General features: G+C 53.2%; 9 protein-coding genes across 9 annotated transcripts; 6 read left to right on the top strand and 3 right to left on the bottom strand.

The window, feature by feature from the left end:
- Positions 1-1,071: 1,071 nt before the first annotated feature.
- Positions 1,072-2,769, top strand: RHO25_006667 (uncharacterized protein; the record flags this gene model as incomplete). Its single annotated transcript, XM_023597479.1, has 1 exon — positions 1,072-2,769. The coding sequence occupies one exon, from the start codon at positions 1,072-1,074 to the stop codon at positions 2,767-2,769; it is 1,698 nt and encodes a 565-aa protein (XP_023452639.1).
- Positions 2,770-3,068: 299 nt separating this feature from the next.
- On the bottom strand, positions 3,069-4,633 carry RHO25_006666 (uncharacterized protein; the record flags this gene model as incomplete). Its single annotated transcript, XM_065602819.1, has 4 exons — positions 3,069-3,269; positions 3,354-3,485; positions 3,573-4,539; positions 4,581-4,633. The coding sequence occupies 4 exons, from the start codon at positions 4,631-4,633 to the stop codon at positions 3,069-3,071; spliced, it is 1,353 nt and encodes a 450-aa protein (XP_065458891.1).
- Positions 4,634-5,449: 816 nt separating this feature from the next.
- RHO25_006665 (uncharacterized protein) lies at positions 5,450-5,855 on the top strand (the record flags this gene model as incomplete). Its single annotated transcript, XM_023597478.2, has 3 exons — positions 5,450-5,536; positions 5,597-5,671; positions 5,733-5,855. The coding sequence occupies 3 exons, from the start codon at positions 5,450-5,452 to the stop codon at positions 5,853-5,855; spliced, it is 285 nt and encodes a 94-aa protein (XP_023452638.1).
- Positions 5,856-6,156: 301 nt separating this feature from the next.
- Positions 6,157-7,157, top strand: RHO25_006664 (uncharacterized protein; the record flags this gene model as incomplete). Its single annotated transcript, XM_023597477.1, has 2 exons — positions 6,157-6,227; positions 6,281-7,157. 2 exons carry the CDS (start codon positions 6,157-6,159, stop codon positions 7,155-7,157), a joined length of 948 nt encoding a protein of 315 aa, XP_023452637.1.
- Positions 7,158-7,450: 293 nt separating this feature from the next.
- Positions 7,451-8,534, bottom strand: RHO25_006663 (uncharacterized protein; the record flags this gene model as incomplete). Its single annotated transcript, XM_023597476.2, has 3 exons — positions 7,451-7,995; positions 8,123-8,367; positions 8,419-8,534. 3 exons carry the CDS (start codon positions 8,532-8,534, stop codon positions 7,451-7,453), a joined length of 906 nt encoding a protein of 301 aa, XP_023452645.2.
- Positions 8,535-10,491: 1,957 nt separating this feature from the next.
- RHO25_006662 (uncharacterized protein) lies at positions 10,492-14,686 on the bottom strand (the record flags this gene model as incomplete). The annotated part of the gene is made up of 3 exons (XM_023597475.2): positions 10,492-13,977; positions 14,027-14,595; positions 14,671-14,686. 3 exons carry the CDS (start codon positions 14,684-14,686, stop codon positions 10,492-10,494), a joined length of 4,071 nt encoding a protein of 1,356 aa, XP_023452643.1.
- Positions 14,687-15,901: 1,215 nt separating this feature from the next.
- Positions 15,902-16,096, top strand: RHO25_006661 (uncharacterized protein; the record flags this gene model as incomplete). The annotated part of the gene is made up of 1 exon (XM_065602818.1): positions 15,902-16,096. One exon carries the CDS (start codon positions 15,902-15,904, stop codon positions 16,094-16,096), a length of 195 nt encoding a protein of 64 aa, XP_065458890.1.
- A 290-nt stretch (positions 16,097-16,386) lies between these two features.
- RHO25_006660 (uncharacterized protein) lies at positions 16,387-17,607 on the top strand (the record flags this gene model as incomplete). The annotated part of the gene is made up of 4 exons (XM_023597473.2): positions 16,387-16,687; positions 16,746-17,113; positions 17,164-17,299; positions 17,348-17,607. The coding sequence occupies 4 exons, from the start codon at positions 16,387-16,389 to the stop codon at positions 17,605-17,607; spliced, it is 1,065 nt and encodes a 354-aa protein (XP_023452642.1).
- Positions 17,608-20,006: 2,399 nt separating this feature from the next.
- Positions 20,007-21,549, top strand: RHO25_006659 (uncharacterized protein; the record flags this gene model as incomplete). Its single annotated transcript, XM_023597472.2, has 3 exons — positions 20,007-20,307; positions 20,368-21,406; positions 21,471-21,549. 3 exons carry the CDS (start codon positions 20,007-20,009, stop codon positions 21,547-21,549), a joined length of 1,419 nt encoding a protein of 472 aa, XP_023452641.1.
- Positions 21,550-22,891: the final 1,342 nt, after the last annotated feature.

Genomic DNA, 22,891 nt, shown 5'->3' with positions numbered 1-22,891 from the left:
CTCGTAGTTATTTGCCGTAGCCATAGTAGTAACGATACTGCGTGATGCTTTCTACAAGCTCGAGGCACTGATCCGTCTGAACAGGCTGCAACCTGATCGGTAATGCTTTAGGCATCCAAGGCGAACGTGCAAGCTTCGATATATGGTCACAACATGATTCAATTTCTTCCAGCACCGCGTCAGGCTTTCTGTTGGTACTTGGATGCGACTTGATTGGGCTCAGCTTTCGTTGCAGCAACGACTACAACAGTGCCCCCATGTGGTCTGTGCGTCAAACGCGTCTTGCAAACCGAACAGTGGTGAGAGGTGTCTTCGTCCGGTCTATAGCAGAGCAACAGCGGACAGCAAACAAGGCAGATAAGACATTCGGTCATACTGTTGGATTCCATCAGCTGCTGAATATCTTTGCAAGACAGGATATTTACCCAGTATCGCTTGAAGCAGACCTGTGAATTTCGGTTTGCACGACTTTCTCGCAGTATGGACAATCGACTTGAGCTGGCTTGTCTCCTAATTTGCTTAAGGGCGTAACAAAGAGTGGTGGTGCCTCGTGCACCGGTTCTTGTAGTGGCTGGTATCGCATTCTAGACTAACAGCATTAGTTTATCGAACATGGCAAAGTGGTCAACAGCAGTACGTACGGAGGCTCACGCTGTATGAAATCATGGTCCTCGGATGCTATGTGGGCAACTTCGGGCTTCTTCGTTGTGCATCGAGATCGGAGGCGGCGTGAACCTCGTCCATCAGCTCGAAATACGAGTGGTTTTGACTCCCACCACAAAGTCCAACTTGGTGCGAAATGGCCACAAAGCGTTTGAAAGCGAGTCCAGCATCTCAGACAAAGTCGCGGGGCTCGACAACATATTGACCAGTATTGAGGCTGAGGTCATTTGTGTAACAGTTGACATTCACCGGTTGGCTCAGCCGCAACTCGGTTCCAAATGTCTGAGAGCTATTTTGACCCACTCGCTTGGAGGTATGCTCGAATGCGCAGCACGCTGCTGTTTGGCATTAAGCCATCGACACTCCTGGACAGCTCGCAAATGTCAAAGCCGTCTCCTCGCCGTAGTAATGCGTCTGCTCAGAACCGGGCCGTATCGACCAGGTCAGGCGAAACTCGAGCTGATCGAGAAATGGGGCCAAGACATTCCGCCCTATGCGATCCTTTCCCACACATGGTTCAGCGATGCGGACGATGAAGTACTGTTCTGCGACGTACGGAGCGGTACTTACGAACACAAAAAAGCTCTTCCAAAAGTGCTCTCGGCTATGGAACGCGCCGTGCTCGATGGGTACGGCTTTCTTTGGATCGATACCTGTTGTATTGACAAGACCAGCTCTGTAGAGCTGAGCGAAGCCATCAATTCCATGTACAAATATTATCAAGACGCAGAAATATGCTACGCTTTCCTTGCCGACGTATCGAGCTTAGACGAAGATTTCGAAGCCTCAAGATGGTGGCGGCGCGGCTGGACACTCCAAGAACTTCTCGCTCCGAATGATGTTCAGTTCTTCTCAGCCGACTGGGAGTTCCTGGGCAATAAAATGCAGCTCCGATCGCGTGTCTCTCAGATCTCCGGAATCGACGTTGAGTATCTGGCAGGAGCTCGGCCTATCCATCATGCAAGCATCGCATCGCGAATGTTCTGGGCCTCCCTCCGACAGACAACTCGAGAAGAGGATATCGCTTACTGTCTGATGGGTCTGTTTGGCGTTAACATGCCGATGCTGTACGGCGAAGGCGAAAGAACATCGTTCCTCAGACTTCAAGAGGAGATCATGAAGATCAGCGAGGATCAGTCCATCTTCGCATGGATTCAGCCCGACAACGCCGAAGACACCTGCTGCGGCCTGTTAGCAAATAGTCCCCGAGACTTCAAACACACCGGCTCAACAATACCTTATAGCCAACTCGGAGAATACATTCCCTTTGCAATGACCGCAAGGGGCCTTCGTGCGACTCTCCCGTTGACGCAGAAGGAGGACGGGATGTATTTCGCCGCATTGCAATGCCCAGTGCCAGGAAGAGGCTACAATGACTGGCTCGCCGTGTACCTCAAACGCCTTTCTGGCGGCTCCAATCTCTTCGCCAGAGTCAAAAGCGGAATCCTGGCGTCCTGCTCGGAACTAGGAAAACCTGAAAGCATCTACGTGCGCCAGCATCACGATCCCACCACACAAAGAATCTTCCCATACCATTTCTTTCAGGTCCGCAAATTATCTTGTTGCGACACCGACAAATCTGAGCTCGCAGATTACCGGATGGTGGCGAGTTCACACTTGCCAGAGGCCACTCGCTCCAAGAACTTCCCGCGAGTGGCGCGCCAGCCTTGGAGTGATGTGCCTTTGGCTTACAAGGTTGACAAATCGGCAGGCGCCATAACGACAGCGATTCTGTTCCAGCGTCAATACGACTACGAGTCCTTCATACTTATATTAGGCTCGATATCCGAGGTCGAAATCGCGTTCGACGTGCTTGAAGGGGACGCCCTCGAGTCTCTGGAAACATTGCAATCCAAGTTTGCACCGAGGCGCATGGGCAGTCATGCAGAGCTCAAGTTCCATTCCGTGCATGTCCGATCCGAAGAACGTGTACATAATGGCCAGAAGTTCCATTTTATCGATATCGAGATTCGTCCAGTGGCTAAGCCAGAGACAATGGATGAGCTCTTGGCAGAAGCTGTCGAGACATTCGTCAATCCCCCGATGCGAATTAGAAGTAGTGGTCTACGGGGTACCATGACTCGACTGAGGGAAGTACTGCATTGAGTACTGTGAATCGTAACTGAGAGGCGACTTCAGATCTTTCCCCCTTCCTCTGTTGTTAGCACTTGGACAGCGTGTTCGCCGGTGGATCTCCGTCGTCATGGTGTCTCCAGATGTGACTAGATCTTTCTGCACGTGATGCCACTGAAATCAGTCCATTTGCGCAGCCAGAGATCGTGAAAAGAGCTGTCAAGATGTTCGTTGCTGGCCCTATCCTATCAAAAGCGATCTATTCGAAAGGATTACGCCCATAGTGAGAAAGCCTGCCTTGTTTTGTGTCAGACTGTGAACGTGTGGGAAACTTAGCTGTGTCCTTTCTCTCCGTTCTCATTGCTTGCCCCACCCGCTCGCCGATGAATCCTTTTGCCAAACCAGCTTCCCAGTTCCTCTCTTGTCGTGCACAAGATCAACATGACGGCAACAAAAGGGATCGTGATCCCTATATAGACTCCGAACAGCGCAGCGCCTTCGATAAAGACGAATTCCGCGACATTGAATATGGTCTGTGCTCGAGAATTAGCACATGTGTAAAGGTAGGCCGCATCGCCATCATAGGCCTTCCCGCTTCGCGTATGAGGTCCACTCACAGCAATCAAGCTCGCAGGCAGAAACACAGAGCCCAATAGAGCAATGAACTTCATATCTTGACTATCGCGTTGCGAAGCTCGTGCGATGCGCGATTGCAGGCGAATGTCGCGTTGTTGGACCAAATTGTATAGCTACACTTTCTGTCAACTAATGCATTCAGCATATTTCGAAGGTTCATGGATCAGAACGCGGCAGATTGTCCAGAGATTGAGACCAACCATGTCAGAAACATTGTCCACTCGAGTATTATGGTCCTGGTCGCGAGCCATGATGCTTTCCAACTGGATCCACGTAAGTGTGAACCACTCCTGGAGGTCTTCGTGTTGCGCGAATGCAGACTCGTAATCCTGTGCTCGTGCAGCATGTGCCCTTTGTGCCTGCATGAAGTGCTTCGCATATTCGAATCCATTCTTGATCACTGTATGAAAACTTCGCCAGAAGTCATACCGTCCTTCGCGACTCCCCTGATCATGTCGACAGCTTTGAAGGAGCTCGAACAGCTGTTTGAGTTCCTGCGAGAAATGACGTTGCTCAAAAACTTCAGCGATGTTGGAGTCCGCTGAATAGGTATTGATTCGTGCCATAGTCTTTTCCAAAGTTTGCAAACGCGCTTTGATAGACTGCCGTCGTTCAGTGGCCATACGCAACACACTCGCGAACATGATGCAGGGTAAAAGCATTGGATGCCAGCCATAGTCCTGGAAGTCACAAAGGTCATTGACTAATGTGTCAGCATCCACTCCATCTTGCAGGCTCCAGAATACCGAGGTACTCCTGGTATGGGAGTTGTGGGACAGCGCCATCGACCAATCTCCTTGCTTACTGAGGGAGTAGACTGTGAGTGCGAACCCCGTGGCACCTTCATCGCCGTCTTGGATTTCGTGCGACTGTGCTGTGGATAGATAGCCATTAGCCAAATGCAGATATGATGACGGCAAAGCGAGCCCGTCCCAGAGCGCAGTCATTGTACTGGCATTCTCGAACGGAAGCAGATCTGCTTTTCCACTAGCGTGCTGAGGCCTGGACCGATGGAGCACGCATCGTAGGTTGAACTCCGCTGCGGGTGATATCGCAATGTCGGTTTCCTCGTGAGGATCAAAGGCAAAAATCTTGGGGAACAGCTGTTGTTCATGTGTAGGGAGTCTGGAGTACGATACTGCATGTGATGTTTTGCCCGCCTTTTCACTTCTCAGCGTTATATCATAACGGTCGGTGATTGAATGTACCCTTCGCTTGCTAACAAGATGGTGTTCTGGTCTTTGATATTCAAAGCGCCCATCTCGAGCAGCAGTTGTCAGTAGCCTCTCACGAAGTTTAGCGGCGATGCTCGATGGGGATTCACGCGCTTTGTCCAGACGTTTCAAGGTCATAATGCCCTGAGACATGATCATGTAGTTCTGTACCTACGCTCGATGCCATCCTGGTTTGCAACGACCCTCTCTCTCGCCTCGGCTAGAGAACTCGCCTGGCAGAACTGTCGAAGCGAGCTGTCGATCTCGGAGGCGGAGCGTATTTCATATGCAAGATTCATATCCCAGTTACTGCTGTCAGTGCATGAAATCGCTTCCAATGGCATTGCATGAAAAGCTATTTTTCGCAGGATTCTGATCCTGGAGGCATCCAAAGGAGCATGGTTTCTGGGGCCTTTCCACCTCAGGTAAAATCTGGTCGATATCGATGACATTGTACTTTTGCGAATGGAAAGCTAGCCGCATGTTCGCCTCTGCGGCCTAATGTGCTATGCGTTGGCATGCTTCACGCGTGAAGAAACACCAGTTCTAAGGCCGGTCCCGGGTGATATCGGTTCAGGTGATCTTGTGCTACGATGGCCAGATGTGGAAAGTGATTCGTCTTGGATGTTACACGATGATGGAGAAATGATGGATTAGCAAGAAGAGAGTAGTCTATGCCAAGGCTCCCTCGTGCACGTGGCACATGACCTCAGCGGGGTACCGAGCTGGGAAGTCGCGGGTTGTTTGGCGGGACACGATGCAGCAAGCAAAGTTCCGGAGCTTTACTCACTACTTTCTACATCTTCCCAACGACGACGAGGACATCCCAGAACATCATCCCGACTTCTCATACCACCGCCAACATGGTCGCTCAATCCGCTGAATTCAAGAAGGCTGCCGAGGAGAGCAAGAAGCTCAAGAGCAAGCCAACCAACGACCAGTTGCTGAAGGTAACAAAATACACATCTTGCAGACCATATTTTCGACCGTTGAGCTGACAGGCGGCGCAGCTATACTCGCTCTACAAGATTGGTACTGGTGAAGACTTCTCCAAAGCCACTGCACCTGGCATGTTCGACATGACTGTACGCATGGATCCCGCCTTACATACCGAACGAATATGCTAACATGTCTTCTCTCGTTCAGGGCAAGGCCAAGTACAACGCCTGGAAGGCGGAAGTGGAAGCTGGAACGCAGCCAGAGGAGGCGCAGAAGAAATACGTCGAGTTTGTGGAGGAGCTCAAGAGCAAGCTGGGGTTCAACGCATAAGTGCAAGAGACAAAGAATGAACAAAGCATGATGAATGAACGTGGCTATGGGGAAGACAGCATATATCGAGGACAGTTCACACAAAACTGCGTATGACACCAATTTGTCACAGCTGTGGCGGAATGTGAGTACACTATACGGTAGCAGTGTTTGAGTCAGCACTGCACCAAGTGAACTGAAGATGAAACCAAACGCAACTGAACTTGTCTCACAGCTCACAGAGCTTCGTCAACGCAGCAAAACCTGCGCCATATTTCTAACCTACATTCACAAACTTGATGACTACCACGCTCCACTAACCATGACATATCACATGCACTACGACCCGAACATGTTTGGAGGAGTTCTCCAGTCTGCCTCTCAAGCTACTGAGTAAGCAAATTGGAGAGACACTCGAGAATCTACATGTCCGCTAACATACTTAGCCTCACTGCACCTCCCATCAAAGTCAAAGTCGGACAAAGTGGTGCTTCTTTCTCTGTCCACAAGAAAACACTGTGCCAAGCATCGGAACATTTCAGAGCCATTTTTGCCAACCCGAAGACAGAGATCGCTGTTCCTATAGAACTTCCAGACATCAGCGCCACCACCTTTAACCTCTACGTAAATTGGTTGCGTGACAGGAAAATCTACGCCGGACTCAAAGACAACGAAACTCCCGCGAAGAATGGTGTCACCGCAAGACTGATTCTGGCCTATCGCCTCGCAACCAAAATCTTGGACATCGACTTCCACGACGCGATCACAGATGCCATGATCACTCATTGGAGCAGCTACGATGCGGAGGAGGACCGATACTGGCTACCCCACCAGCGATTCCGAAAAATACTCTACAACCTCACTTCACCTGGATCTAAGGCACGCGCGCTTCTCGTACACAGAATGACAACTCATAAAGCAACTAGAGCTGTCAACAAGCACGATCATCCCGCTTTCCTGGCAGACTTCGAAAAGAAACTGAAAGAGAAAGACCCCGACTCAGCTTCGTTGGCCGCTGCGAAGTGCAAGTACCATGAGCACATGCCAGGAAGCGAGAACTGCTACCGGAACAAATTCGCCCGCAGGACCACTCTGCAACAGGACGACAAGTACTTGACTGCAGAGACTCTGGAGGAAGAAAATAAGGGCTGTGACTGTGTCACAATTAAGCAAGAAGACATTCATGACACAGGAGGCACGGTGAAAGAAGAAGACAAGCACTGGATTGGAGTCACTGTGATGAGGGAACACCCCAGAAGGACTGTGGAAGAAGAAGACAAGCACTTGACTGAAGTCAAAATCAAGAAGGAAGACGAGGACTGAGCGATCGAGCATGCGTGGCTGTGCTCCAAAGTCTAAAGTCTCATGTGTGGCTCAACTTGGAGAGGACCATGCACATGCTGCCACTCTCACTCGATGTCGCACTTGCCACGCCACTGGAGCACGCAATCATATCGTTTCTCAGCAAATATAGCTGTCGGAGAAAGTGATTCGGATTGAAACGCAGCTCAATTACGAGGTGATCAAATTCTTCTTCAGATATTTCAGGCAAAGCTATACAACAGGGGTATCGACATCCACCAACCACACAATATACAAAAGACCCTTTCAAGCCCTCAAATTTTCTCCACGAACGTCTCCTTCCCAATTAGCTGCCCGTGTTTCTTTTGGCAATGCAATTGGATTTTATCTTTCCTCGGCTTCGTCTCCTGACACACAAGACAGACGAACAGACTTCGCCTCACACCGATTGGCCGATTTGGACACGATGCAGATTGGTGTCTTGGTAAGCCTCCAGGCCGGGAAAAGGTCTTATTGCACCATTCGCATGTTGCAGCACGAGAGATTTGTCTAGGTGTCGATGCGGGCGCAGGTGGTATGCGCACCTTGGGTCTTGCTGTTGGTAACGACGGAGGAGATCGCTGTTGTGAGGGTGATGGGCTGCATAAGTGTTGTGGTGGAGTTGTTGGTGCAGATGAGAGCGGCATGTCGAGGTCAATGTCGATTTGTGTAGGGTCGTGGCCGCAATGAAAGCATACGAGATCCGCGTGGATGTCGGTGAAGCAGGTCGGAATGTAGTCTGGGTTCGCCAAGCGCTCGTTGACCGGGACAGATTCGACGGAGTGGACGTATTGATGATTTTCTAGCTGCACGGTATATCCTGGGCACGTCAGCTATTTGCTCTTCTCGCGACTCTGATTTTCCCAACGATCTCGAATTGTAGATAGGCGCAGGCCAATCTTGTATTACACCTGCAAGTATAATTGGAATGACAAGAACGAACGTACCCTCGGCTGTGGCTCCCGTCGCTTGAACCTCTCCGGGTTCCAGCCTTTGAGCGGAATGCTGCTGACAGAGTGTTTCGTTGGCGGCTCGTTGGCTTTCGAAGCCAATCGGGGCATGGAGCGCACATAGTGCTTGTTTGTCGAGATCGCTCTGGAAGATTCCTTTGCCCGCTCCTGGCTCATACCCAGGGTACTGCTCGCCAAGGAAGAACTCTACACGGTTGTCTGTGAACGAAGCAAGCCCGGCACTATCCTTTGATGAGTATGTGCCCTATAGGAGATCATAACAATCCACTCACACTTGTGTCTCGGGTGTCGAGGGAGTTTGCAATTCCTCAATACGTTCCCCGCTGCTTTCAGTGGTTGCGGAGTCTAATTCAGGGGTCTCTCGCATCCAAAGAAATTCACCAGCCATCTTTCTGCGAATCGTCTTCTCAAAGTAGCAAGAAAAGCGTTTTGTGGCGAGCGATCTGTTCAGAGGGCTGAGAGGAGAGGTGTGGAATCGACCTTGAGGACGCCAGAGCATATGCTCCTACGCCCTCCGGGCGGAGGCGGCCTCGCTTCGCCCACCGCATCACCGCACATGGTGTATCCTAGGTCTCGTCGCTCGTACCTCCAATCGTTTTGCATCGCAGACCTCACTCTCAACATGAAGTATATTCACATCTGCACTGCACTGGGGCGCTCCAATCGGGCCAATTTCCCGTGCGAGGGGGTCCAATCAGACGCGAAGGCATCCGAGAATGGTACACCATGAACTCAGACGACCGGTGAGGTGGGAGCATGAGCTCTGCCTTGATTGTGCATGTCCTGAGCACTGATGGAGCGCCGACGTACGCCGGGGTGAGTTGTGCTCGTCGTCCGAAGCCAGCACGGAGGTGTGAGTGTAGTACCCGAGCGGAATCCTCCAACATGCAGCGGTGCCTTGGAGCCTTGGAGCCTCAGCCTTGTGCAACATTTGGCAAATGTACTTCGAAGTACATTGCTCCTGGCTAGACCTCAATCTCCTGATTGTATAGACCTCATGCTGAGTATGCGTGGTGCCATGTTCTAGGTCTTGCAGTCCGATGAAGCATCTCGGCAGAGTTTCGAGAGCTTGGCCAACAGTAGCAGCAGACCTACGGACGCACTTGATTTCGACCAAAATGCGAGTCTTCGCTCTGCAAGCTGGTTGTGTGTCTCATGGGGAGAAGAGGAATTGTGAGAATTTCAAGAGTGGCGAGAGGGACTACTATAGAGCAGCATGTCAACTGGAGGGATTTCTGAGCGAGGAACTCCAGATACCTTATGTAGAGGCGCTCCTCAGCCCATGCCAGATGCACGCCTTACACAAAGGGTCATCAGCATGCCGACAATACGGCTGCTGGCCCATAGTGCGACGTCAGTTCCGAAGGCGTCCAACGCGAGCTGGCAGCAAAGAAGCAAGGGCGACCCGTGAGGCTCTTCCTGCTCCCGTGTATAATCATGACCATGACCATGGCCGCAGGAACGCCGAGTGAGGGCATATCTTTCCGGGTCATCGATTGCTCAACTGTTCACCGGTTCGACGAGCATAAAAATAGAGCTTGCAAGTGAATTGGACGGGCATAGAACGACGTGCATAATGCCACAAATTTCGTGCGGCGCCTAACCCAGGGCGACAAATTGCCGTGGTTCTCTCTGTGTGACGTGGCGGGCTTGCATTGTTCCGGTCATCTGCTTTCGGCGCGATGCAGTAGAGAGAAGCTGGCGAGAGCGAAGGGCGAGCAGGCGCATTGGACATCTCAATAGTTGTGATGAAAGTGGAAGCAAAATGTGGATGTTGTTCGTTGCTGCTGGCCTTTGGTTTGGCCCTCCGCAATCCCACCTTCCGCCAAGCAAAGCCTGCTCCAACATCACCTCATCAACAAAACGAAAGTTACACACCGAGGCATCTCCTTACTCGTGTGATCAGAAAAGCGCCAACGTGCGATAGGCAGCGGACTGACCGGTCGACACGGTCATGGTCATGCAGATTCATCGTTTGACCAACATGAAGACCAAAATCACTGTGCCAGGGCGCCCACTCACCGATGGCCGGGCATGGACATGTGGACCACTCACAGGCGCCAACTTGCTCATTCTCCCTCACGACAGAGGCGTAATTCCAATGTTCCGAATCGTTTCTATTCATATTCATCTATCTGCCAGATTGTTTCACTGACTTCATTGCATTCTGGTTTCCTATGCACCCGCATTGGCCGCTTTAATGCTATAAGAGAACATCCGTTATACGGAACGCACTGTGATATCTGTATGAAGAGCGGTCATATGTCGTTTATAAATGCTGCAACCATGGCCGCGATCTGTGCTTCTCGTCACCAAATCCGAATCATCAATACCCAGTTGATGGATCACCTCCTCGGCTGGTAGTACTGCTGCTGCTGCTGCTGCTGCTGCTGCTGCTGTCCGTACATCGGCTGTTGCTGCCCAAAACTCGGCTGCTGTACATACTGGCCTCCGTACACGCTGGCCTGGGATTGCTGGCCCATGCCATAACCTTGCTGCTGCTGCATTTGCTGCATCTGCTGGATCTGCATTTGCTGCTGTAGGAGTTGCTGCTGCAACATATCCGGTGCCCAAGACTGTCTGTGCTGCATCTGAGGTGCCATTTGCTGCACTTGACCAGTCTGTTGCGGCAGATACATTGATGACCTTTGTTGTGGCGCCAACATCCTCTGTGCGCGTTCGTGAGCCATCTGATTGAACTGTGCGGTCTGTGCTGCCTTCTGAGCAGCCATCTGGGCTGCATGTTGTCTCTCTTGTTGTGCAAGCAATGCTGCTTGTTGGGCTTCCGCTTGCTGCTGAATCGTCATCGCGACCGCGCCTTGAACGGCACCGCTCCTGTATCTATCGACATTCGCTCGATCTCTTTCGCGGTCTGCCAGAGCACCGATGAGGCCAGCGTTGGGCATGTCGAATTTCTTTCTCTTGTCCTCGTTGGCTGCCATGCTGACGAGTGGCGCCCCAGTCATGCGAGAAACCTGGGTTCGTTCTTTGGCGCTCAAAGTGACGGCTTGCGTGCTGTTGAGTAGGGTAGCACCACTTGAGCGTCTCAAGAGGTTTCGCGAGTGTGGCCGACTGGGTGGAGTTTGCGGCGACTCTGCCCTTTGCATTGTCCAGTCGCCAGAAATCGAGCGCTGGAATGGTGGTGGGGTCTTAGCCATCGACCTTCGCATCTGAGGCAGATCGTTTGTAGAGAAATTACGGCTGTGGGCGATTGGAGGGACGAGCGACTTGGTGCGTTGAGCGTATTGAGGTTGCGGCGCGTACTGAGGGCGCTGAGATTGTTCAAATTTGAGCTGGACAAATTGTTCTGGCGTCAATCCCGATGACGGACTGCCTGCCGATGCAACACCCGGTGCCCATGCCATGCTTGATCGCTTGTTGGAAGGTTCTACAGTCTCCTGAGCTTCAATACCGGTAGGTGTTGGAGTCCTTGCACCTGCAAAGTAGGATGAACGTCTTTTTTCAGCAGGACTTCCTTCGGGAGCGTCAAAGTAGCTGCTCATTCGCGAGCCAGAGCTCTCGCGCAGACGATCACGAGACTTCGAACGCTGGTGTTTGCCCATCTCGCCTGGTGTCATGGTCCCGCTTGTGCTTGGTCTGCTATGCACTTTATATGTATAAGTGGGTCCGAATTCGATCGTGGGTATCTCGGAGCTCTGCTCTTCTTTGTCCTTGTCCCAAGTATCCAACTTGCCAGATCCATACGCTCGTTCGGGTACGGAGCTCATAGTGGGATCGCCAACTGTCTTCAGCTTGCCTCGTCGTTCAAATGCCTTCTTCTCTTGCTGCTCTTTCCTCTTCTGCTCTTCGAGAGAAGAGCGACCAGAACTTGCGTAGTCTGGCGTTTCCGTTGAGGCGATCGTGTTAGTTCGCTCACTGTCGTCATTTAATACGCGTGCTATCAGATCCTCGTCAACAAAAGTCGGGTCGACAATGAAACTCCCCGCAGGGCTCGGGGGAGAAGCGGGAGTCTCCACATCATCACGCACCTGTTGTCCACTGCGAGCAGAGGATTGTCCGTCTTGCGGAACTTGTGGCAGCTGCCTGTTCGGCAGCGGCTTGCGGGAGATGCTTTGGGAAGAGCGATTGTGCGCCAGCTCTGGCCGCTGCTCCGATCTAGCAGCCAGCTCATCGATGTTGGGTCTTTCGTTGGCGTCAAAGTATTCGCCACTGACGGCGTGGTAAGGTGAGCCTGGTATGGACTCCAAACGAGTCTCTTCACCTCGATATGCACCATGGCCAGAATATCCGTGTAATCTTTCGACAGGCAAGTACTGCTGCTCACGATAAGCAAGTGTCTGCTCATTGCTCTGAGGCATTGCATAACCCTCTTGCTGCACATTGCGCACGGCGTCTTGCATCTGCTGAAGAGTGTCTTCGTCCACGTTGGAGTGAGCACGGCGGAGCTCTGGTGTCACATGCGGCTGAGCTGCTGGACGACTGTGAGGGTTGTGTTGCATTTCGGGAGGTGACACAACGGGCTCCGGTGGCGGTAGATATGGAGATGCTGCTGCTGCCACTTCCTCATACGGCGAGTTCGTGGACAATCTATCATCGGAATGCACACGCTCAATCGGGCTTGGTGATTGCGTGCCATTCGAGCCGAGTACACCTCCGTGTCGGGGCGGAGCTGGCGGCTGATCATCGTCTCGCATATTCTGTTCGTACGAGAGTCGTGATGGAGTCTCGGCCATATGTCTGCGGTAGCCAGGCGCGTCAGACACTGATCGTTTGTGCGGACTGTTGCTGAAAGCTGTAGGAGGGGCAGAATCCGTGCGACTTGGGGGCCGCACGTTTCCAGGAGCCACTTTGTGTGGAGAAGCTGAACGCGACCCTGGCGTGGAGTGTATCGCTGCGTGTTGGAGCTGAACGCCATTCTTGGATGGAGGAAGCGAGTTCCGGCTCATTGTGTTGCGCCTTGAGCCTACACCACGATCGCCATTCTCCAACGCTGTGGTCATCCGAACGGAGGTGAGCTTCCTCAACTCTTTGCGCCACTGTCGTTCACTCCAGTTCTGGCTTCCTTTCTCGTGTATGAGCCCAGAGACATCTAGAATGTCCAGATAGCCGTATCTGCGGTCTTTGGGCATAGCGAACATCAAGCCTCTGGCATCAAGTGTGTCTGCGATGAGTCGGGTAGGTCTGCCGTAGAGGCCAAACGTATCGTAGACCGGGAATAACCACCTGAGCATCATTTCGAAGCCGCTAACGGCGGCGTGAACTTCTGGCATCACGAACACGAAGCCTTCGGTCGTAGTCTCTTGTCCGCCATGAATTGTAACGAGGCCTTCCAGCTTCACAAGTGTTGACTGCTCGACCAGTGGTTTCGATTGTGGATAAATGGCATATGCAGCGTACGCATCGCTGATGGTGGCGATTGGTTTCGTCTTCTTTGTCACCTTTCTCGTGTCGTAGAATTTAATGTCGCCTTTCGGTAGCTGGGGTCGAGTGTATGCACTGCCTTTCTTCAACGACTTTTGCGACTTCTGCCATTCCTTCTCGTCTGGCGGGGAAATGACGCACCAGCATCGTCGCCAGGGGGTGCCAGCTCCAAAGCGAACACGCGCCCAGTCGTCGTAGGCAAACCTAGTGCGTTCCATTATCTGCTTGATGCCATTCAGATATCTACCTTTTCCGGCGATCAAAGATCCCGTGTAAGCTTCCTGGAGCGTGGAATGCTCGAACATGGCCAGACGAATGCCCGCAGTCCATTGTGTGAGAGAATTCAGGGAGTTGAAATGCAGTAGGTAGCGATTATTGGCCGCAGTCGATACCGAGAGGACGTTCTGCAGGCTGCCTCCGGCGGCACCATTCATAGGAAGGGACTCAATCTGCCACAGTCAGCTCTGTTCCGACCCCCTCATTGCTTGTCCTGCTCACCATTTTGATTGACGCATCGCTCAAGTTGATGAAAGTCGGCACAACCTCGCCGTCCTCGCCGGCTGCGTCCAGGGCAGCCGCGTCCCAGAGAGACAGGACCGTGCCCACTAATTGCGCAAAGCACTCGGTCCACGTACGGTCGCGACTCGGCCGGCCGCTGGAGTCCAGATCGTGCAGCTTCAAGAAATAGCCCTCCTGGTACGACTTATTGCTGTGGCTGTTCAGATAGCTGAAGATGGGCGCCAGCTCGGGCGGCGTGTCGGTCGCCAGCTCCATCTGCGGCGGATTGTATGTCTGGATCATGCTGTTCGGACGCGTGTTCGCCCTGGACTCTGCTCTTGCTCGTGACTGCGTGCTCGGCGAGTGTGGTGACGCCTGGCCCAGAGCATCTGCCCTGTAGCCGCGGATGGATTGTGGGGTGTCAATGTCGGTGTTCAGCTTGCGCAGCTTCTCGCTCTGTGAAGGATCGCGCGGCGGAGGCGTTGACTTTTGTCTGGGCGGCGCCTCTTTGACGTCCTCGGTCGTTGGCGATCGCGGTCCTCCGCCCCACTGGGACATGAAGGACAAAACTGCACGCAACGCTCGTCAGCCACTTGCTACATGACGCAGCGTGAAGCCGCAGGAGTGGTTCGGGATAGACGTACCTCTGTTGCGAGGCATGTTGTACCACGCTCTCAACCTGCACGCCGGGTCTTTGTGCACACAAAGCCGCGCAATCGGCAGCCGCAGTGGGACAGCGGCAGTTTATAGAGGGCGAGGCCGTCGTGAATGGGGGATGCGCTGGGTCTTTCGTCACGCTCGGCGATCACTGCTGCTATCACTGCGTCGACGCGTAATTTTCCCTGGGGTCGAGCTCAGCAACTGCTGGGCAGACCGGAGAATCAAAAGTGTTCGCGGCTGACGCTCATGTGGTGAAAGCTGGCCGGAGCCGGGTTGCCGTTGGCGGGCAATGTCGTGGGCGGGCGCGGTGCAGTGCAGCGGCGGCAGCAGCAGCAGCGGCGTGCAGGAGATATTATTTCCTATACGACCACCGCCTCTCGCGGACACACGGGCCCGGCAAGCACACAAGCAGTGCGCCGATAATAATGATGATGCTGCTGATGACGCTCGATGGCGCGGGCGCTGCACGAGCCTTAACCTAGAAGGCCCAGTCGTTTAGGAAAGTCTGGTCTGTTTGGTTGCGCAAAGAGCCTCATACACCTCTGCTCTGCCGGCACTCCCGGAGGACCTCCGCGGGCTGCGTCGTACGGCGTGGTGGTAGTTGACGACGGCGCGGTGGTGGTGAAGGCAATGGAAGTGGGAGAAGGCAGCTCTCAGACGGGCACTGGCAAGAAGTACTCGTGCACCTTGCAACACGTCTCTCTTCCCCATAATCCTCCACCTGCTACTGTGCTCTATTCCATGTCCGCGACCGTCCGATCCGGAGCTTACGAGGCTCAAACGAATCGCCACGGCCCATACGCTGCTTGGCATGGTCAAATGGCCGAAATGGGCATGTCATTGAGTGTCTTCTGCATGCACGGCTGCAAGGCGCCCCCCATCACAGCCATGTCTCGCCGCTGTCCGCCCAGCTAGTCGCTCGCGTTTCGTATTCGAGTACGCAGAGCACGATGCGGGAAAAGGAGCGTATTCATTTCATGGCACGTTGTCTCTCCTGTCTCGCACACACCCTCTCACTGCACACTCGATCCATCGGGACGACGGCGATCCGGTGGATGCCCATCATGATCAGCCTTTGACGAGCATATGTACAACCGTTGAGAACCAGCCGTCGTTCTGATCGAAAAGTGAAGGCATGGCGTCAACCAAAAACCTGCCACTTGCTGCGGCTAGTGAACGCCACAGAAAGCAATAGCCTTCCTTTCGCCGCGGGCAATGGCTCGCTCTCTCTACCTCGACCCGGCTGCTCTGTCTGCGGGCAACATACGGCGAGAAAGCTCCGCCGCATCGCTGGTAGCTGCTACCGACGCTGCAGATTTCGACGGCAAGCTCAAGACGGTAGCAAGCAACGCTGTCGAGGCCGTCGTCGGGTCTGGATGCAACGAGAAGCCGTCTGCACAAGATAATTGATGCCTTAATGCTGCCTGAAACCGAGCCGAGCCGAGCCGAGCCGAGCCGAGCTCACGCAGCAAGCAAGCTGCATCGGCTGGCGGCCTACGCGTGAGACACGTCGCACACGTTCTCCATACCTCTCTACTTGACGCGTTCCGCCTTTGCGCTCAATTGACCTCACTCTTGAACGAAGCTCCCGTATTGCTCACGCTCGAGAATTGCTCTCACGCTGGTGTTACCCGTGTCGCGACACCCCTCTGACGCCTGCCCGACGACAAACCGGCGCGTACCACCTGCGACCGAATGACATGGCGCCGACGAAGTCCAAAACGAACGGCGTGACGAAAGGCGAAACGAACGGGAAGCATACAAAAACGTCGGCAGCACAACCTACCGATTTGGATGAGCAGGACAGGGAGCGCCTAAAGGAATGGCTGGACAGGACGAACAACCCTTTCAATGTCACAATCAGTTCCGCCACGCGTAAGCGTAAGCGGGATGAGGATATGCATCTGGAGGAGGGCTTGCTTGTTAAGGACTTGCAAGTGCTCTATGAAGTAAAGCCGCGCGACAAATGGGAGAGCCTGAGAAGGTACAAGAAGTTCACAGGTGAGAAATGGCTCCCATATATGCACCAATGCTCAGCTTGCTAAACAATTTTGCGTAGTGGGCTCAGAAAGCATTGCGACGGGCCAATGCATCCTGGTGAAGCACGACGAGGCTACCGAGGACATGAGAATGGAGAGCGAGGCGCAATGGAAAGCGCAAGTGCTCGAAGTCAGAGCTCTGGACAGTGAACATGTTTACATACGAGTCGCATGGCTCAATCGCCCAGAAGACTTGGAGTCGGGTCGCAAATCGTATCACGGAAAACATGAGCTGATTGTGTCCAATCAAATGGATATTATCGATGCCATGTCGGTCAATGGCACTCTGGATGTGGTAGCCCTGGATGACAAAGATGACGATAGTGCCGAAATCGAGGATCAATACTTTTGGCGACAGACGTATGATCTGGTCACCAGGAAATACTCGGTCAGTTCAGTTGCGTCGAAGGGGTGGTAGGCCAAACTAACAGTTTATAGGAGCTGCGCAAGATCTGCCGGGATAAGGTCCCAGCGAACCCGGATCAGATAATAATCCAATGCTCGCGTGAATCATGTCGCCAATGGCTGCACGTGAAGTGCCTTGCAGAGGATGCTCTCCGGGAACATGAGAATGGTGAGCCTCAAGGACAGCAATCTTCGACACTCACTGACGCCGTCGCAGGCGCGAAGAAGACGAAACGAGAACTCACAACCCCGCCCAAAAATGAAGCCAACGAGGAGGCGCGCGCAACACCGACAGCATATGCGGAGAACAAGAAGAAGACTGTCGCGTCGGAGGTGTACCTCAAGGGCGAGCCGCATGGTGCCAACGACATTCCAGCAACGAAGTCCGAAATTGTGGTCACCCCGAAAGGCGGCGAAGCGTATGCGCAAGACCTTTACTGCCTGCTATGCCATGAGCCGATCGAAGATGATACCTGAAAGAGGACGAGATTCGTCTTGTCCCGTTCGTCACTATCAGCGCGTGGATCTGGATCCACAACACTACTGCAGGAGAGATTATTGTGCGCTTTGCATACGCGAGTAGAGTTCGGCTCCTCACTTACTGCGCATGCGCGAACTTGGCATTGGAAGTGCGAGTGCAAGAGCCTGCGCCTCTTCTTGGTCTTGGTAGAGCGGCATGCACGATTTGGAAGGCGTGAAAACCCATTTGGCACTTGCATTCTAGGAGATTGGCGCTTGAGGACGGAGATTTTTAGTGGCCGTTGTTGTGAAATGGCTGCTTATCACGCAATGCCTTCTCGACTCTGCGAGACGTGAGGTCGGAGTCGTCGAAGTCGATTGCTGGCCAGACACCCGAAAGAGCAAGGAAGCGGCCTGTTTACAACAGCCGCCAGTGTTAGAGACTATCGTTAACAAGGTACGGCCAGCAAGACGGCACGACGCGGCGGGAAAGTCTAGTTCGGCGCTCAGAAAGCCAGAAGCGATGTCACCGGACGATACCAATTCACCAGCATCGTTAATGTTGAAGCATGTTCGATAGGTGGACGCGTCGCACGGCAGTGACGACGCTTCACGATACCATGTGTACGTATGTAATTACTAGTCTTATCAGCGAGTACCAGGACAAGTGTCCTCTTCCTCCACATCGCTGGCGACTACCATACGCGCAAGATCCGAGACATTGTCCTCATGTTGCAATCTGCATGAGACCGCGAAAACTAACAGCCGGCAAGACACATCTGCACGCGTCACCTTCTGCTTGCCTGCAAGTCTCTCGCAACGCAAGGCGCTTCTCGCGCTCTCTGCACTGCATGTAGAAGGTGCGAAAACTTGACAACCAACCACCAACCACGCCAACCCTCAATCCGTTTGGTTCTCATGAACTGGTTTCACTAGCCGCGGGCGTCCACGGCGGCTAAAATAACGTCAAGGGAGATTTTCGGGGTTCGTTGGTAGTTCACCACTTCTTGTTGCTACAACACACGTGGTTTGCTGAGGTTCTCCAAGGGAATGCAGATACCTGTGAAGCGGATGTACATGTGCTCGAGCGCTTTTTCATGCAGGGCACCGGCATATTTCATGCATGTGGTAGGGGAAAGAGAATTAGAAGAATATGCATGTGGGCTTGTGCTTTTGTGCGGGGACGTGGGATTTTCTTGATGAATTGTGTGCCTGTGCAGAAATGCAGGAGATCGTTTGTATGGGTATGGGTGTGTGTGCGGCACGGCAGATGCATGACGACGATGATGTCGATGTGGTTGTTGGAAAATCAATACAGCGCCCATGAGTCGTGTCGTCGTGGCTCTTGCTCCTTTGGGACCACATGGCGCAATACTTTGATATATTGCAACGCAAATAGTTTGTTTAATTTCTGCCGGGAATTTTGCAAAGCCTTGGAGAGTTGCCAAAGTTGCCAAAGTTTGGGTCGAACGATAATGGTCATGTCCACTACCTTCCCATTTGGACAAGACCTGCGTGCGGACTATTGCTTGTCAATCTCCCTTTGCGAGTGTTCTACGTTGGGTTTGATGTCGCGACGAAGAAACGGTCATGTGCCGCCATTGACGTCGGACGGCCGCGTTTGTAACAGTAACAGGCTATGATGGTGGACGCAGAAACCATTTCAACAAAGCGTGGACAAGTGTCTCGGCTTCCCTGGAGCCTGCATGGAGCTATACATGCACGAGTTCGATGGACTCAGCGGCCATTGGAGAGGGCTGGAGCTAGTGGGTTGGGCTTGGAGATGTGTTGCTGCAGCGATTCATGCGCAACCCTTTTCCATGCACTGCTGGAGCTGATCATCGTACATGTAGCCTATGCAGGTACCGCAGCGGCCTTGCTGCGTGGTTGTGAGGATTTTTCGGGTCCCTTGGTGGCTTGCTTGCCTTTTCCTCTTGCCCTCGTGCTCGGGCTGACTTGTCTTCTTGCATTCTTCACGATTGCATTGCATTTGAACCCGTACATTGACAGCCTGTCGGTGTGCAGTCCATCGATCCCGAGTTCTCCCTTCGTCCGCTCCGCCCGGCGATCCTGCGTGGTGCGGTGCTCTGAGTCGCGTCTAACACTGACGCCCTTCTGACTGCGTGCCTGGCAAGCGAAGCGCCCTCGCGCCCACGCACGCGCGCACGCCAGACAGGCCATTGTTGCACTTGTTCGAACTAGTCGGTCCTTACCGTGGTGGAACCTGGTCGTCGAGCTCCTGCACTCCCTGGTCCTCTGTTTCATCGACACCAGCGCATCAACGGCCCAAGCTAAGAAGTCATTCACTGGAAATAACGTTTTTCCTTTTGGCAATTCCAGCTTCACACCGAATCCGACTCCCGGCCAAAAGCAAACGGGCATCCGCCGAGCAGCGAGAAGGCTAAACGTGTGTGCTCATGGCGGACGTCAACGGCGCGCCTGCCGCCGCTGCAAATGGAGAGTTGGACCCCGCCGGAATCACTCCCGCCGATGCTGCTGCTGCGACCGCCAACGGCGATACGAGCAAGGGGGAGGAATCGCTAACCAACGGCGATGGAAATGCCGTGCAACAAGAGTCGCAACCTGCAGAGAGCCAACCTGCAGATGTTGCGCCGCCCACGGAAAATGGCATGGCAGACCAAACAGCATCGGAAACACCCGCTGCAGCATCAATAGAGCCCGACTCGCGGCCGGCGGTGCTTATCATCGGGGGCTTGGGTATGTGATGTGCTGAGCGGTGATGGTCGATGCCAGTATACTGATCCAGTGTGTGCTTAGGCTATATCGGGCGATATCTGGCACATTATATCCACACGAACAAGCTTGCTTCGACACTACGGCTGGTCGACAAGCAGCTCCCTCAGTTAGCAGCCCTCGCACCAGAGCACCAGGACGCATGCTCCGATGCCAACTTTCTCCAAGCAGATGCATCACGAGAACAATCGCAGGATCGTATATTCGACCTCCCTCCTGGACCCGATGGCGCAAAGCGAGCATTCGATTATGTCTTCAACTGCGGAGGAGAAACGCGATTCTCGCAAGAGGATGAAGTGTACAAGCTGAGAAGCTACCAGCTCAGTCTCACAGTGGGCAAAGAGGCCGCAAAAAGAGGTGTCAAGGCGTTTGTGGAATGTAGCACTGGAACTGTGTACAACCCGAACAAAACCCCAGTGAAAGAGACGGACAAGACGACGAAACCGCACACGAAACAGGCCAAGTGGAAACTGCAAGCGGAGGAAGAGCTAGCGAAGATCGACGGGCTGAAACTGGTCATATTAAGATTCCCAAACGTGTATGGGCCATACGGAGGACGAGGCTGGTTGGGAACACAACTAGCTCTGGCACGGGTATACCAGAGTCGAGAAAAAGAGACGATGAAGTGGCTATGGAATGGCGACCTCCGAACAAACACGCTTCACGTTGAAGATGCCGCCCGTGCATGCTGGGTCGCGGCCGAATGGCGTTCGAAGAACGATTCAATACCAGGCACTGCGGGCGACTCCCGCGGCGCGCTCGTTTTCAACGTCGTCGATCAGGGACAGACGAAACAAGCGACCATGGCTGCAATCATCAAGGACATATTTGGCATCGAAACTGGCTTCCAGAATGCCTTGGTCAACACTTTTGCGAGATTAAATCTGGAACATGTGGTAGACGATGTGAATGACGATACACTGGATGACTGGGCAGATCTGCAAGAGGCGGCGGGGATCACCGACAAAGGCGGACCGTTGAGTCCCTTCATGGAGAAGGAGATTTTGAGAGATGCCGATTTGAGTATTGACGGGTCGAGGTTTGAGACGGTTGTTGGCTTCAGGTGAGTACTAATCCCCCATTCACTCTTCTCAGCTGCGCCGCTGACCGCATGCTTTGCTCGACAGACCACAGCATGAACGAATCACAAAAGAGGAAGTGGAAGCTGTGATTGAGAGCTACAAGACCATGGGCTGGTGGCCTTGATCGAGCAGCAGCGGCCTGTCTGTCTGACCAGCGATGGGCAGAAAGCATGAGCTTCCAGCGAGTTATTGTCTTGATTTTCTGTGGATTAGCGACATGAAACGGCCGACTTGTGATATCCCCGATATATATACTACATAGCTATACAACTTCCAAAGCTAGTGTCCACGTTCAGCGTGTCAATTTCTCTCCTCTACGTCGTGGGAAGACGCAGACCATATGTCATCGCTCGAGACTGGAATTGGTGCACGTGATTGCAATTCTTCCTCAAGCCTGAGCCTGAGGATCTATTTGCTGCGCACGGCTGTTGCCGTTTTCGCTCTCCAGTGTGAGCAGTCGAAACATCTCTATACTTCCCATGCCTGCTATGGTGACCTCCGACCTCAGCCTTAAGATGACCAAAAACTCACGCGTTCAACTTCTACCTGACTAGCGAACTCATGGACACATTGCCCTGGCGTTGCCTTGGCCGCACGTGAAATCCGTTTCGACCTGCGCCCTTTTTCGGCCCCGTAAGCAGTGGCTGTGCCAGTTTCTCAAGTTTGGCGCTGATTGCTTTCCTCCTTCCCACTTGAAGTGGGCTCAGAGTTTGCGGCGCGTCACAGCAAGGCTGGAAGGCCAGGCCAGTAGGCGGGCTTGAAGGATTAAAGGTTCAAGATGATGCGACTTCTCGTCTATGTGCATAGTGGGTTGTTGGCAGTCTCTATTGGTTACATTGTCGTGCGTGCACCGGCATCGTACGCAAGGCTCAAAGGGCGTCAAATCAGAACCTTGCGTGGCGCTAAGGAAGCGGGACACGTACTTGGTGAGCAGCTGCCCTCTTTTCGGCTCCGTAATTTCGCAACTATAAAGAGCAAGGCACCGCGTTGCGTTTTGCAGCTCGGTCTCTGCTCCAGTGCGCCTCCAATTGGAATTGCCACCCGACTTACTCTAGGAATATTCTGCACGGCTTTCCTCGAGTATGAGGTTTACTGACTATGAACAGAATTATTATATCATGAAGCAATACGGTCTCCAAGACTGAAGGCAGTGGGTATCTTTGCGGCATCGACATTGACAAGAACATCAGCACATGAGGGTGGCCCACAGCCGCAATCCAAGGCCGAAGCCCATCTCGAAATGAAGATCAAAACACCTTCAACAGGACCGCTCCAAGCCGTCTTCCTTCTCGGTAGCATGACATCTACCATGAGATCTACTGCAAGTATACCACATTGAAGACGACTTTCAACGACAAATTCACACGGCCTTCTGAGGGTCTGGTGCCATACTGTAAGACTATTCCCTGCTCACTTGGACTTCGACATCGTACAAAAGGTCGTGGCGCAACCCGAATTTGTCATAC

The sequence above is a fragment of the Cercospora beticola genome, chromosome 4 (genome assembly GCF_033473495.1).
Source record: "Cercospora beticola chromosome 4, complete sequence".
Taxonomy (NCBI): domain Eukaryota; kingdom Fungi; phylum Ascomycota; class Dothideomycetes; order Mycosphaerellales; family Mycosphaerellaceae; genus Cercospora; species Cercospora beticola.
Note: the sequence above shows the minus strand (reverse complement) of the source record. Positions and strands in the feature narration are given on the sequence as shown.